We start from the raw sequence: 14,223 nt of genomic DNA, 5'->3' as shown, positions 1-14,223 counted from the left end.
TTAAGTAAACTGTAAATTTCCTTTCGAGCACTGTTACTAGTTCTTATTTGTGCTAATCTGCTACGTGCTACTGGGGATTTTGAGTTTTTTAATATTATGATTATTATTATTTATTAAATTTTAAGTGTAAAATAATTTCCTTGTATTGTGTAGGAGGCATGATCTAGTGGAGAGAATTTCAGCAGAAGAGGGTCATCTTTTAGCGCAAGTTTCAGCTATTTTATATTGATAACGTGAAAGAAATATCATTGTCTACATAATATTATATCATTGACATACATCTTCTATTATATGATACAAGAATAATCAGTCAGTTGATGCAAATTACTGTCTTTAAGTTCCGAAAGGATTTGATTCAATTTCTATAAGAATTTATTTAAAAGAAACACAGAAATTTGCATAAAATTTAGGTAAATGCATTTCAAAATTCGGAGGGAACATATATAAAAAGATAAATTAAGACATTCGCAGATAAATATGTCAAATTCAATACAGTACACTGCTAACGTCATATCTTGTAGAAAATGCGGCCTTTTTCTCTTCAAAGCATTGCTGCTGTTTCAGCCAGAAACTGTCCGTTGAACATGTCAAGACACGTAGACTAGTGGTGAGCTTTCTTGCGTTGCAATGAGCAAGTCCTGAGTTCGAATCTGGTGTCCAGTCGTACTTCTCTCAAAGTTTCTCTTCAGTTTCATAGGATAAACCTGAAAGTTGTGCACAAACTCTGGGAGGGAGGTGATTCGTGACGTCAAAAGAGGACAAAAAATCCTCTTGCATGTTGTCGAATTCCGCATCGTGTACGAGTGACAGGGTTGCGAACTTGGAATCGACAGTCTAATTCTAACAATTGGGACGGAACAGAAAGATGTGTACAAACTATCTCTGTCTGCGCAACTGCCTAATATACTGGTTTGCTTATGTTCATAGCCACATTTAACTAGGTTTGATGTCACGAATCACTTCCCGCAGTTATTTTTCTGTTCCATTCCAATTGTCAGGAGTCGAGTTTCGATTCCAAGTTGACACCCCTGTCACTCTTACACGATGCGGAATTCGACAACATGTAAGAGGACTTTTTGTCTTCTATTGATGTCACGAATCACCTCTGGAGTTCGTACACATTTTTCAGGTTCTTCCTGTGTATTTTTCGTTTTCCGTTGTTGTTGCTTCGTGAGGTGTATCTAAAAGTGTTGAAATGACTGAACTGTTAAACGCTAACTGTGTAACAAGTTCATCTTCAGCTCTCGTATATATTTTTAAATTTGGTTCTTATGTGCCTACATTATTATTATATATGAGTACGTGCTTATGTCGAATTGTGAGATATGTAAATATATTGAATACCGTATTTTTGTTCGTTACAGGCAGTGAAACTGGAGAGTGTTCATTTGGGTCGCACAAGGTATTTGGTGGTTGTGTCGTGTGTGGGTCGTCAGGATGCTGAAGAGAGTTGTCTACTGGGCATTGATTGCAATGAAAGAACAACAGTGGGATTGGTGCTTCGAGTTCTTGCGGATACAGCCATCACCCTGGACGGGGATGGGTAAGTTGTCTTAGTTTGTTTATTTCTTGATATACTGAGCTTCCAAATCCCTTCCGGGTTCATTTTCCCCCTCTATGTAATCGCTTTGCAAGAATAAAATTCACTTTTGTATTCGTTGAGAAGTTTAATCCTGTTATTCTGATAAAATGGAACGAGTTCTAACGGCACTTGTTTCCTTGTTATCACCAACAGGCGTGATTTTTGTACGTTCAGATAAGACGATTTAGGGCATCAAAGACATTATCAGGCAGCCTGCCTGTGTTTTTTTTTTCTTTGGGATTTTTCTTCTTTTCCCTCAGAAGATAAAATTGTAACTTTTCCTCATGAAGCGTGCAGAGTACATGTACGATTTCCTCTTCGGTAAGGTCATCTTCACTTCTTCGGGTGTTTGTGAATAACTCAAAGATAATGAAAAATAAAAGAAAAAATTTAGAAAGTAAGCCAGGAAGTGTGTAAAAAACTCTATTATATAAGTTAATAATAGTTTCCAGAAATTTGTTTCTTTTATAGATCAGAAATTTGGGTGCGCAGTTTATGACGTCAAAATTGTTGGGTACTCAATGTATACAATATACGAGAGGTCTTGAAAAACGATTATTAGTTCATAATAGCAGAATACCGCACGGGGATAGTACGTTTCATTTTGGACATAACGGGCTCCAAAGCTGTCACAAATCAACTTAGGGAACCCAAAAACTATGAATTCGACACTAATATCGGTAAATCGGCCATTGAAAGTGTCATTGTTAATCTCTGCGACCCCGGAAACCTCGGATACGACACTAATATTGGTCATTTTTGATCATTTTTATGTATCTTCCCCTCCTCTCCCCTACGTTGTACAGTCCAAGTGAAATGATGGAAACTATCCCAGGCCCGAACCTAATCTGTGTTGAAAATTGATCGGGATCGGTCTGGTGGCTCAAGAGCTATTGAGTCACTTTCGTTTTTATATATATAGACCGTTTTCTAGGTACTGCGTGGCTTACTTTCTACATATTTTATATTTGGTCTAGGAATTAATTCGTGCGGGTGGACAAGAGATGGCGCAACGAACGGAGCGTCCCACAGTTCCGTGTATCCACACATGTGTTGCAAACCCCTGTCATCGCGTATCGCTCGTAGTATAGGGCAGTGGATTAAAGCGTCAACAACACCAGTTTGTAGTTAAGTGAACATGGCGCAATTTGTGCCTGATAAAGTGTTTTTGCGGGGTGTCCTGCTGCATTACTTTAACATGCAGAAAAGTGCGACTGAAAGTCATCGTATTTTGTGGAAGTGTATGGTGACCATGCTCTAGCTGAGCGAACGTGTCAGAAGTGGTTTGTACGGTTTAGAAGTGGTGATTTCGGCTTGGCAGACCAAGAGCGAGCTGGACAGCCAAAAAAATTTCAAGACGAAGAATTGACAGCATTGCTCGAGCAGGATTCGTGTCAAACGCAGGAACAACTTGCAGCATCATTAGGCGTTGATCAAACAACAGTCTCCAAACGCTTGAAAGCCATGGGAATGATTCAAAAGATGTCACATTGGGTTCCACATGAATTGAAAGACAGAGACGTTGAAAGACGAAAAACCATTTGCGAATTGCTGCTTCAACGACAGAGCAGAAAGGGGTTTCTGCATCGAATTATTACGGGTGATGAGAAGTGGATCCATTACGAGAACCCTAAACGAAAAAAGGCCTGGGTGAAACCAGGTGAACCAGGTCCATCACAACCAAAACGAGATATTCACTGTGCAAAAGTTATGCTGTGCATATGGTGGGATATGAAAGGTGTGGTGTACCATGAGCTGCTGCAACCGGGTGAAACTATGAATGGAGAACGTTATCGACGACAATTAATGCGTTTGAAGCAAGCTCTGGCCAGAACACGACCAGAATGGGAGAACAGACATGATAAACTTATTGTTCAACATGATAACGCTCGCCCACATGTCGCAAAACCGGTCAAAACCTATTTAGAAAATGTCGGATGGGAAGTTTTACCCCACCCGCCGTATTCACCAGACGTTGCTCCTTCGGACTACTACTTGTTCGATTGCATGAACAACGATTTGATTGGACAGCGGTTTACTTCTTCAGAAGATATCGAAACATGGGTCTCTGACTGGATCGCTTCCAAGGATGAGGACTTCTTTCGCCACGGAATCCGTACATTGCCTGACAGATGGGCGAAAGTGGTGGCTAGCGATGGACAATATTTTTCTTAAGGTATTTATGTATTTTGTGTTTGTACTACAGCTTCAATGTGTGCGTACCAACCGCACGAATTAATTCCTAGACCAAATACTATTCATTGTCTTTACGTTATTCAGTAATATTCAGAGAATCAATTTCATTAAAACTAGCAACCACTTACTTTTCTTTTTTAATGTGCTCTGGCAATTCGTATTAGGTGGTTATTCTCCTAGAATGATTTCGGCAACCGATCCTGTTGCCTTCAGCTGCCAGACAAATTGAAGAACATGGGCTTCACAAAGATTATTACATGTCATTTAACTTATTTCTTTTCAAAGAAGTCTCTAATATCAATAATCTCTATTGGTCACCTATATACACTAACGCCAAACCTGAAGGTATTAGTTGTACACAGATATTTCATTCTTAGACGCATCTCTTTACGCGATTTACGTTATTTCCTAAGAATGGCATATACAGTATATATCAGAGTTGGCAAAAACCATAGTTTTTATTAAAAAAAAACAAAAACTTTTTTGTTTAAACCCGGTTTTTTTGGTTTAAACTTTTTTTTTGTTTAAATAAATTGCTCTATGAATTTATATCACATACGGTCAGAAATAAGTTTGTTTCGCCTTGATGTTATTATGCGACAACGGGGTTATGCTGAAAGCGGAATCCAAACTGCTTCTCGGGTTACATTCCTGAGAAATTGTCCTCCATTTGGACTTGAAACCGGGACTAATTGGCTACAAATGCTATACGTGTGCCGACTCACTCACGAAGGACTCCTGATAAAAATATGTTGTATTGATCTTTATATACTTGTTAATATAATTGTCAAGAATCATTTCAGGACAAAATGATAAACAGTTGCAGAAGTGAAGTATTATACAAAATTAAATATAGACAATTTCAAAATACTGCAGAGTAGAGAAGAACTAATTTAGTCCAAGTTAGTTCACTGTGACTTTTGTCAGTCCAAGTTAAAGAAATATTACGACTTAATTTGCATATCAGTAAGAAAAGTGAATAAAGATACGAATTACGAATTATTTGAGTCCATTTTAGCTCTAACCCATTTATACATAAATAGGTACTTCTGATTTCAAAAATGACTCTCGTGGGGTTTGTATGATCCCCTCCCCCACACAAAAGAACGGCATTTCGATGTATTTTATCAATAGTAAACATTATTAAAATGAAGCAATATTTAGAATTTTTTATTGCAGTTGCATAACAATAATAATGAACTATAAAAAAAATACAAAAGAAAACATTCATAAACTTATTTAAAAAAAGATACCTTTGTAGTATAATCTCTTTGACTAATGAATGGGGAATTTAGGTCTGAATGTAATACGAATATTGTACGGGAATGAAACGTGATAACCCACAAATGTGTGCTCATCAAGATTTTACGAACACATAGTTTTATGAATATTTTTTGTTTTTTGGTTTAAACCAGTTAAAAAAAAAAAAAAACAGCTGATTTAAACCACCCAACCCTGATAGCTATATATATATGTTGACTCTGGAATTATTGTTTTATTTATTTATTTATTTATTTATTGTTTAAATAAGTAATATTTTTCTGACCAGAGTATATACTTCTTTACTAAAAATTAAAATATTTCGTAACAGTTTCCATAACGTAATGTTATTTTCCTCAGACGTTAATATGTATGTTGATATTAATGTAGGTAATAGAGACATTATTACCTACAGTACCTACTCTGTTACCTATATGAATATACATATTAACGTCTGAGGAAGATAACGTTACGTTATGGAAACTATATTAATTAAAGTTAGTGGTTGTTAATCTTAACAAAAACGTGTCAGCTTTATCTGTGTTAAAGTAACTTGCTTAAACATTATTGAGTTTTATGGAATAATACAGATTACTCTGATCAAAGCATGTTGAAAAAATAGTTTCGGCGGTATAACTGTTTAATAGCATATTTAATCAACTGTAGTGGTTTATCCGAATAAGAATTCACACAAAGCTAAAATACAATTTTCAAACAGAGACATGTTCATCAGATCTGGCGCTGACATTTTATGCTTTCACGGCGCTTATTTTACTGATTGAGTTACCAGCTGTAAATTGATTAATCAATGCATTACCACTTTTACTAAAGATTTGATAATTAAAGCGCCCAAACACATCAAAATTGGTCGTTTCGCTGGTACCTCAACGAAAGTTTGAGTTCTTGCTAGTTTAACGGCGAGATTTCTCTGTACTGTTCTACCAGTGTTTTATTTGCCTGTTGGTGAATAGGTCTAGTGCTGATGAATAAATTTAAATAATTGTATAGAGAAGTAATTTACATTCTTTGTTAGGTAGTCTTAATTTTTTACGCTTAATATATATTTGCATTGTTACATATTAAAATAAAAACTGTCAGTATATTTGTAATTATACCCAAGGAACAAGGCGTCATAAAGACGATACTCACTTTAAGCGTGACGAAGATTATACCAAATGACCGAAAATTCTGTTCGGACTCTATGAAAGAAGCTTTAGAGATTTTTTTTTTTTTTTTTTTTTGACTAGTGGTGTAAGTACGGGTAATCTTGCTGACTTCTTTAGTTTAACCATTTTTTTTTTTTTCATCAGAGCTGTATGAAACATGGAGCTACAATTGGACATGGAAGCTAAATCACATGTGCTCCTGTTGAGTAAGGATCTTCATTTTTGTAGCCGATAAAAAATGATTCAAGTTTTGCAATATACTAAACGTTACAGATTTTCGCCAGCTTTACAATTGCTCTGAGGAAAAGAGTTTTCTGGGTGTGTGAGAGAGTTTGGGAAAGAAGAGAAGGATAGGTGCCTTTGAGAAAATCGAAAGTCACCCGACATTGTAATATAATGGCATGATGCGGAATTGCTTTCCATGTCATATCGAGGATTGAACCTGGGACTGCGCGCACTGTTGAAGACACGCCTGTCCTACCATTTGACATACTGCTGAATATCGATATTAATGCTTTACAAATTTTGACGGAAGTAAACTTAAAGAGATACGTAATGATAATGTTTGAGGCTTACTTAGCCAATAGGAAGCTTATTACTTCATGCTTCACGTAACAGTCATCATTCTATTCGTATGAAAATCTGCCGAAAAATGCAAATGTAAAGTAGTTCTGCAGCCCGTCTCCATTTATTTATTCTGCATCTCATCTGTCGTAATTCGTCTAAACATTCGATTTTCAGAAGAGGCTATTTTGGTCAGTCAATAAATATTCCTTAGATCATCAGAAGCTTTAATATATTTGTGTGTAGTAATGGATGCAGTGATGAAGCCAAACAGCTCGAATTAAATCGAAGGGAAAACATTTTGTCTCTGTTCGTTGACAGTTGTGTGTAATTGGAAGTATGGATCGTCAATCACGCGATCCATGGGTTTCGTGTGTTGACAGATGGACTGAGTACGAGTGGGAGATTAGGAGCGTTAAGTTCTTCGGGGAAGGCCAACCAGTTGCATGGGAAACCAAGGAATGAAAAAATGCTTCAAGTGATTTTTCTTCTGTTTCAGTGGCTTCAGCGTGAGCGTGTGTGGGCGACAGCACATCTTCAAGCCGGTGTCGGTGCAGGCTATGTGGTAAGTACTTAAACTCTGTTGTTGATTTTGTAGCTACTTAGAATGATGGCCTTCACTTGCCGCTATTTCAATGATTCGGAACTGCGCATATTGGTTTGGTGGACTATGGAACTTCCGAAGCATCTTCTGAAAATGCATGTCTATTTTCTTAAGTTTATCATTCGACTATGTGCCTAGTTTTTACACTTACTTCGGTTATTTAATACCTTGGAAGCAAATTACTGGCTGCAAATTATAGATTCGTTAAAATGTCAAACAATATGTTCGAGAAAGTGGATATTTTCAAATATCTAGGATCAATATTAACATACCAAAACTATTCACGAAGAAATTAAAAGTCGACTAAAAGTAGGGAATTCGTTTTATTATTCAGTTCAAAATCTTTTATCGTCGGGAATTCTGTCGCGGAATTTCAAGCTTAAAACATATATCATTCATGTTGTGCAGTATGATTGTGAAACATAGTCGCTTACTATGAAGGAAGAACGTAGACGAGAACCAGATCCTGAGACGAATATTCGCACCCAAGAGGAACGGGAATGGTAGAAACAGAAACTTCATAACAAGGAACTACATAATTTAGGTCGTTTACCAAACATATAAACATATCGTTCGGGTCACCAAGTCGAGGAGGTTAAGGTGGGCAGGTCACGTAGCCAGAATCGAAGAAAGTAGGAACGCTTTGAAAGTTTTACTGGAAATCCAATCGGAAAATGACCATTACGAAGACCGAGGCGCCAATGGGAGGACAATATTAAGATGAATCTCGCAAAAATAGGAATAAGAAGTAGAAACTATAGATCGGGTTGTCTAAGGACAGAAGCCAATGGAGAGCTTTTGTGAACGCGGCTGTGAACCTCCAGTTTCCCTAGACCATAGAGTTAGTTTTAATATGTTGATAATGTATTGATATAGCGTAGTAACTTCCTTATAGATACGACACCAAATGCATCCGATTAACCAAGAGGAAGGTGTATTACGATTTGTCAGCAAAATTATCAGCCTGATTTCAGTATGGAGGAAGTTGTAATTTTCATTTCATTTCATTTGATTTTCATCCATATATCATACATGATGCTCGATGGAAGACGAGCGTATGAATCGGACACGTCAATCACAAATCCTTACAGATGGAACATTTTTTCCCTATTATATCAGTTTGTTCTCCTTGATAAGGATAAAATACACCCGGTAATGGATTAATTCAGTATTCCCAACCGGTGTGTTGCAAACCTTTAGAAATTACAAATCATGAAGCATTTAAAAATTAGTTAGAATCAATTTTGAGACCCTCCAGAAGCAGCAGTCATGAGTTCATTGAAACATAGTCTTGTATTATTAGACCCATGATTTGCATTATTATTAATAAAAATCGTGGGCACTCAGTAAAGTGTGTCGTTAGTGAGAAAAGATTGGGAAACAAGTTCGTATGCAAACAGCCTGGAAATAAGATGATTCTCAATTAGTGTATTCTGAAAGGTCGGGGGAAAAAGTCCAGTTGTTGATCCTCGGCTCTGCCCAATCGCACACTTCCACTTTTTGAATTTCGAAGAAATAGTATTGTTTGAATAAATGTGTATCCAAGTATGTAGCTATGTAACGAATAATTAAAGGTAAAGAAACCAAGGAAATGACCGTTCAATTTATTTTAATAAGCTGTCCCCGGAAGTTAAGGTGGACGGCATTCTACTAAGTAGCTGCTCTCGTTTTTTAATTCACTTTTTCTATTTAGACAATTTTTACTTTAGTACATTTCCATTTTATTACAGTCGTTACTGTGTTACAAATATTTTCACTATGTTTGGCGCCACTTTTCTTCCTTCTATACATATTGTTAGTTGAATAACAAGTTAACTGTTAACCGGCTATTCGTCCATATTGGATGAACCATTTTGTGATACATGTTTCATTTTAAAACAGTAATCAGTGATATAGTCGATCTTGGCTTGATTAAGCTGCGACTTTAAAATTTTATTCCTTGAAGAAGGATCAAGACAAGACATAAGCTGTTCTCTGCACGTAAAGATAGAATTAGGGATGCGCACGAGACGAGTCAAGACAGGATTTTCCTGACAAAATTCGAGTCGAGACACGGCTCTTCCAATAGAGAAATATACATTTTTCGAGTCGAGACATCACTTTTACAACACATTTTCGAGACGAGACAGTCACAAATCTTGTCTTGTACGCATCCCTAGATAGAATTCATTGGAGAGATAACATGGTCAACCAAACCGGGAGTGTTTCTAGTTTTGTTTAACGTACTCCTAGGATTATGCTCGGAACTTTAAGAAAGTGAGAGGAAACTGAAATTCCCCGGTTAAGGAATTTCCATTGTGAACTTTATGACTAATTAAAGGATTGTTGCAGTGGATAGTGTTTAATAACTTCTTATTTCTTAGTATTCTTCATCGTGCATTCTTTTACAGTCTTACTTGTGCTATATCTTTTATTTATTTATACGTTCAATCATTTTTTACCTCATGTTCAGTATTTTGATAAAAAGAGTCTCGTAAGAACCTGAAATATAAGACCAATCTTTCAGATACATGTTGAGCTGTGAGCATGTATTTTTATTTTCTATATAAGTAACTCCTGCACAATTTCTTTATAATGAATATCAATTTCGATTGTTACCTCGGGAAAAAGAAGCCCAGATTTGAATTTTATAACATTACTAACTAAATTTGGGCTGCCTCTCTAGTGTAAGAATTGTAGTACGGTTCGGATTTTAGAAGTTCATTCCGTAGAGACTGCTTTTGCTTATAGTATGACTATATTTTGGTCTTCCTCTTTGTTCGTTATCATTTCTCTCATCATATAGGTACCTACAGCCGGGGAGTAAAGTTGGCGTGATTTTGGATGTTTTGCGTTAGTTCGAGAGCAGAGATAGATTAATGTTCTATCTTGGGAAATACTTTGCATGTGCATCGTCAAGTGGTTTGCATCTGTGCTTGGCTCTTCTGCTACGGTTGGCAGTTTTTTTTTTTTTTTAATTTGACCTCACCGACCGCGTTTCAGCATCAAAATATGGGCCACGGCCGCACGTTTAGGTATGTTTGAGTGATTTGCATCTCATCTTTTGGTCATCAGAGCACTTTCTGTTCTATTTCACACGTTGGCGTGAAAGAGGCAGCATCCATCCGACACAGGGAGAGCAGCAATCCTCTATTCATACACCTTATCAATATCCTCTTTGTCTTCAGATGAAAGGTTTCGTTTCACTTGTGGTTTTAAAATAGGTTATTACAAATGATGTAGAATAAATCACGTGGAAACCATAGAGACTCAGCGCTAACATCTGAATTTGTAGTTTGAGATTTCCTACCCTGATCACACAAACAGTGGGGCTTCTTAGATACCAACATTTAATTTCTCTCTCTCTCGGAATATTCCCACTGATCTTGCCAGTTATTTTGTTACAATTAATTTCATTGTTTTTAAATATTTTAAGTGCAGTTCGTTATATTTATGATTTTATTTCTAGATCAGCAGAATTTTTATTTCGTTTAACACATTTTTAACAATTAATTAAAATTTCAAATAAAATTTAGAACCTTTGTACAAAATTGGTTTCAGTCCGTGGCTGAGTTTACACGGAGAGTGAATATCACTAAATGAGTTGATAGGTGTACTTATTTCCGAGAAATGCTAGCCAACGTTTTTTATTTTCTTCAAGGAGATGCAGTCTTACCGATTAGTAGGATGTTAAAATAAAAGACAGTTTGTCTTTTTATGTCAAATCTGCTTAACTGTTATAAATAAAATTCATTAATAATAATAATAATAATAATAATAATAATAATAATAATAATAATAATAATAATAATAATAATAATAATAATAATAATAATGAAGTGATGCTAAGTGGACAAATCTAATTAACATTATTGTGCATACAATTCCAAATTATAATAATCTCAAGCTATGTAATGGCGAACGTCAATACTTACCAAATTGAACAATCTCTATACGTATTTCACAGTGTTGTTCGAATGTGGTTTGAACACATTCAGTTTCATTTTTTAAGGCTGTTACATTTCTTCAATTGATCGATATATGGTTAAGGGCCCCTTTTTAATTTTAAATGACTTGAAATATCAATATTTAATGCGAATGTAGAACACTACGTACACTCACCGGGAATCGAACACGAAACCTCATGTGGTAACTGTTCGGATTCTCTAAAATTTAATTACGTTAATAGTAAAAGAAGTTGTGTATAAAAAAATATATATTTACGATCTTTCTGCAATAAATTCCAGTATTAGTTTCAGGAGTTGTGCCCAAACATTGTGAGTACTCTACAAGTACGTAACAAATATTAGCGGTAATGGTGTTTAGTGTTAAAGGATCATACAATCTGTACACTACAAAATCTCCTTCTACTTAACAGTGTTCAGATTTAAATAATTTGCAAAAGCTAGAAAAAAATGGCACGAACACCATGTTGTTTTGAGCCTTAGAGGCGAGGAATTTGGGTAGAAAAACTTACAGCGATAAGTGAAAAACATCCACTTCCGTATGCTACATACATATTGTTTGAAATAATAATAAAACTACTTCTTTAAAAGAACTGTGACAGAGACGATATGATAAGCTTGTGTTCGTTAAATGCCGAATATAAGCCAGGGCCATAGCGAGGAGTGACTCCCTCTCCGCAGAGCACCGCCAAGAATAAAGGGGCGCAAAAAGAATAAAGGTATGTTCCTGATTACATGGAAGTGACATCCTAACCTCTTAGGCAACTTATTCAGTGTTTTAGCGACGAATATGTGTGTCCTTTTTATCATAGTATTTTAGTTTGATGAGTAAAGGAGGCAGTCGCCAGAGGAACAGATATTTTGTAAACGAGAAGTAGATGCTAATTGCAGAAGTTGTTTATTAGTGATGCCATTTTGCCTTGCAAAGGCCCTGGTAGAAGAATCAATCGAGCCGAAACAAAAATGAATCTTCTATACATATATAAAAATGAAAGTGACCATGTTTGTAGCTTCATACCCCTTGAACCACTTGACCAATCTTGATAAAATTTTCAACATAGATGAGGTTTAGGCCTGGGATGTTTTTTTATAATTTCACTTTGACGGTGCAACGTACTGGAGGGGAAGGGAGAGGTTTAAAAATGATCGAAAACGACCGATATTAGTGTCGAATCCATAGTTTTCGTGGTTGCTGAGATAAACAGTGACTCTTCCGATGCCGTTTATATCCAAATTCACCTCTTTATGTCCAAAATAAAACGCATTCTCCCCGTGCGAAGAACGTGTATTCTGCTAGTGTACGAATATCGAAGAAAATCACTTTTAATGGTCGCATATATTATCGAAGAATAAAGGGATGTTGTTGGAATTCTGACGAGGAAAGCCTTCGTTGTAGATGAAATACGACGTTGGAGATAATAACAACAAAAATAACGTGGTGCATAATTAATTTATAATCACTGTTACCAGTTTTTAGGGAACTCTTGAAGCGCAAGTGACCAACGAAGCTGCTTATCTTCCCAGTTTACGATTAGTACATGTTTAATGTTCTTAATGTACACTATTTTTATTTGTTCTTTATGTTTTCTTCTGTGTGTGAGAGAGAGAAATGAACACAATAGTAGATCAGTAATAAGGATGCAGTTACCCTAAAATTAAGGTAGATTATACCCTATAGTATACACTCTATACTATACCCTATAGTAGGGCCTATACACTCGTATGTGTACTACTGGTGAGTGAATTGCAGACGTATAGGAAGTAACACATCATTTGTTTGTGTGAGCTATTGGAAGTGAAGACCTGTGTGATTGCCACTAGCACGCGACCGGGCTATTATTGTTTGTTAATTAGTCGTTAAGAAACCCGTTACTTCATTAATTAGTGTTGAACTGTCAACTGATGTGGCAACGACGCTGCAGCCGTTTTGCCAATTTTCTTGGTTGTGTTGTCGGTCGGTTGCCTCGCAGGGTTGCCATATATGGCGACGACGGTTGGCGATGGCATTCCGTGAGACCTTCTGGCTGCTTGAGAGCCTTCGTATCTTGAAAGGAAAGCGAGAAAAGGGGTGCATTACGCAACTCAGTGCTTCTAAAATTAATCCCGATCTAAAATGAAGAAGGTTGCTGGCGCTGCCACTTGACGAAGGTGCCACCAAATAAGAAAGCGAACAATTAATGCGGCTTCGCTCCTAGCAGATGTTTCAAAGCAAAAAGATTGGTGGAACGATTTGTCTTTTTCCTTAAAAATAAAATTCTAATTTATTTGGTTTATATATTGATAAAATTTATCTAATTCCGTTTACAAATGCTAAGAGAGTGACTTCGGGAAAATCCACTCGCACTTTTCTTAATTCTTTTAGTACAATCTTCGATTTTATCGATTTAAGATTTGATTCTGGTTGATTATGAGTATAGCATTCCGTTTAGCACCGAGGCTGTGTAAGACGTGAAGCCACTGCTTAACGTGAGATCCGAACCATAGCTCCCATCGGGAATCGAACCCGGATGTCCGGCACGTACGCTAACCTTATTGCCATGAGGGACTTGAGAATAACATGACTCCAGTTGATAAAAAAAAATAATAAAAAAAAATAAATGAAGTTTTCAGTTATGGGCTAAAGAAGGAAAAATAAATGTCAATTTATGTTTTGTAGTGCCCAGAGAAACCCTTTGAATGTGGGATGTAAGGTAGGGCCGTTAAAATTAATTAAAAATTTATTTCAAGCTGGAACTTCCGTGTATAACAAAATGAAATTATGAACTCAAGCTTTACGCGAGAGGTGAGCCACTATGACTCCATTGCGTAATCGAGGAATTGATAATATGAAATTCTGAACATCTTAAAGGCCAAAAAGAAGTAAGTTGAATTTCTTAGTCAGATTACATTTTATGGGATAATTACTTC

The 14,223-nt window shown here is 36.3% G+C and overlaps 1 protein-coding gene across 2 annotated transcripts in view; it reads left to right on the top strand.

Annotated features, from left to right (window-relative positions):
- Positions 1–14,223, top strand: part of ssh (Protein phosphatase Slingshot) — a 334,909-nt gene that overhangs the window by 266,083 nt on the left and 54,603 nt on the right. For both annotated transcript variants that reach the window (XM_081770478.1, XM_081770477.1), the window contains exons 4-5: positions 1,365–1,543; positions 7,268–7,333. In XM_081770478.1, coding sequence (XP_081626604.1) covers positions 1,365–1,543; positions 7,268–7,333 — 245 coding nt within the window. The remainder of the gene's footprint in view (positions 1–1,364; positions 1,544–7,267; positions 7,334–14,223) is intronic.

This window comes from Thermobia domestica, chromosome 9 (assembly GCF_964235325.1).
Source record: "Thermobia domestica chromosome 9, izTheDome1.hap1.1, whole genome shotgun sequence".
NCBI classification, from domain to species: domain Eukaryota; kingdom Metazoa; phylum Arthropoda; class Insecta; order Zygentoma; family Lepismatidae; genus Thermobia; species Thermobia domestica.
Note: the sequence above shows the minus strand (reverse complement) of the source record. Positions and strands in the feature narration are given on the sequence as shown.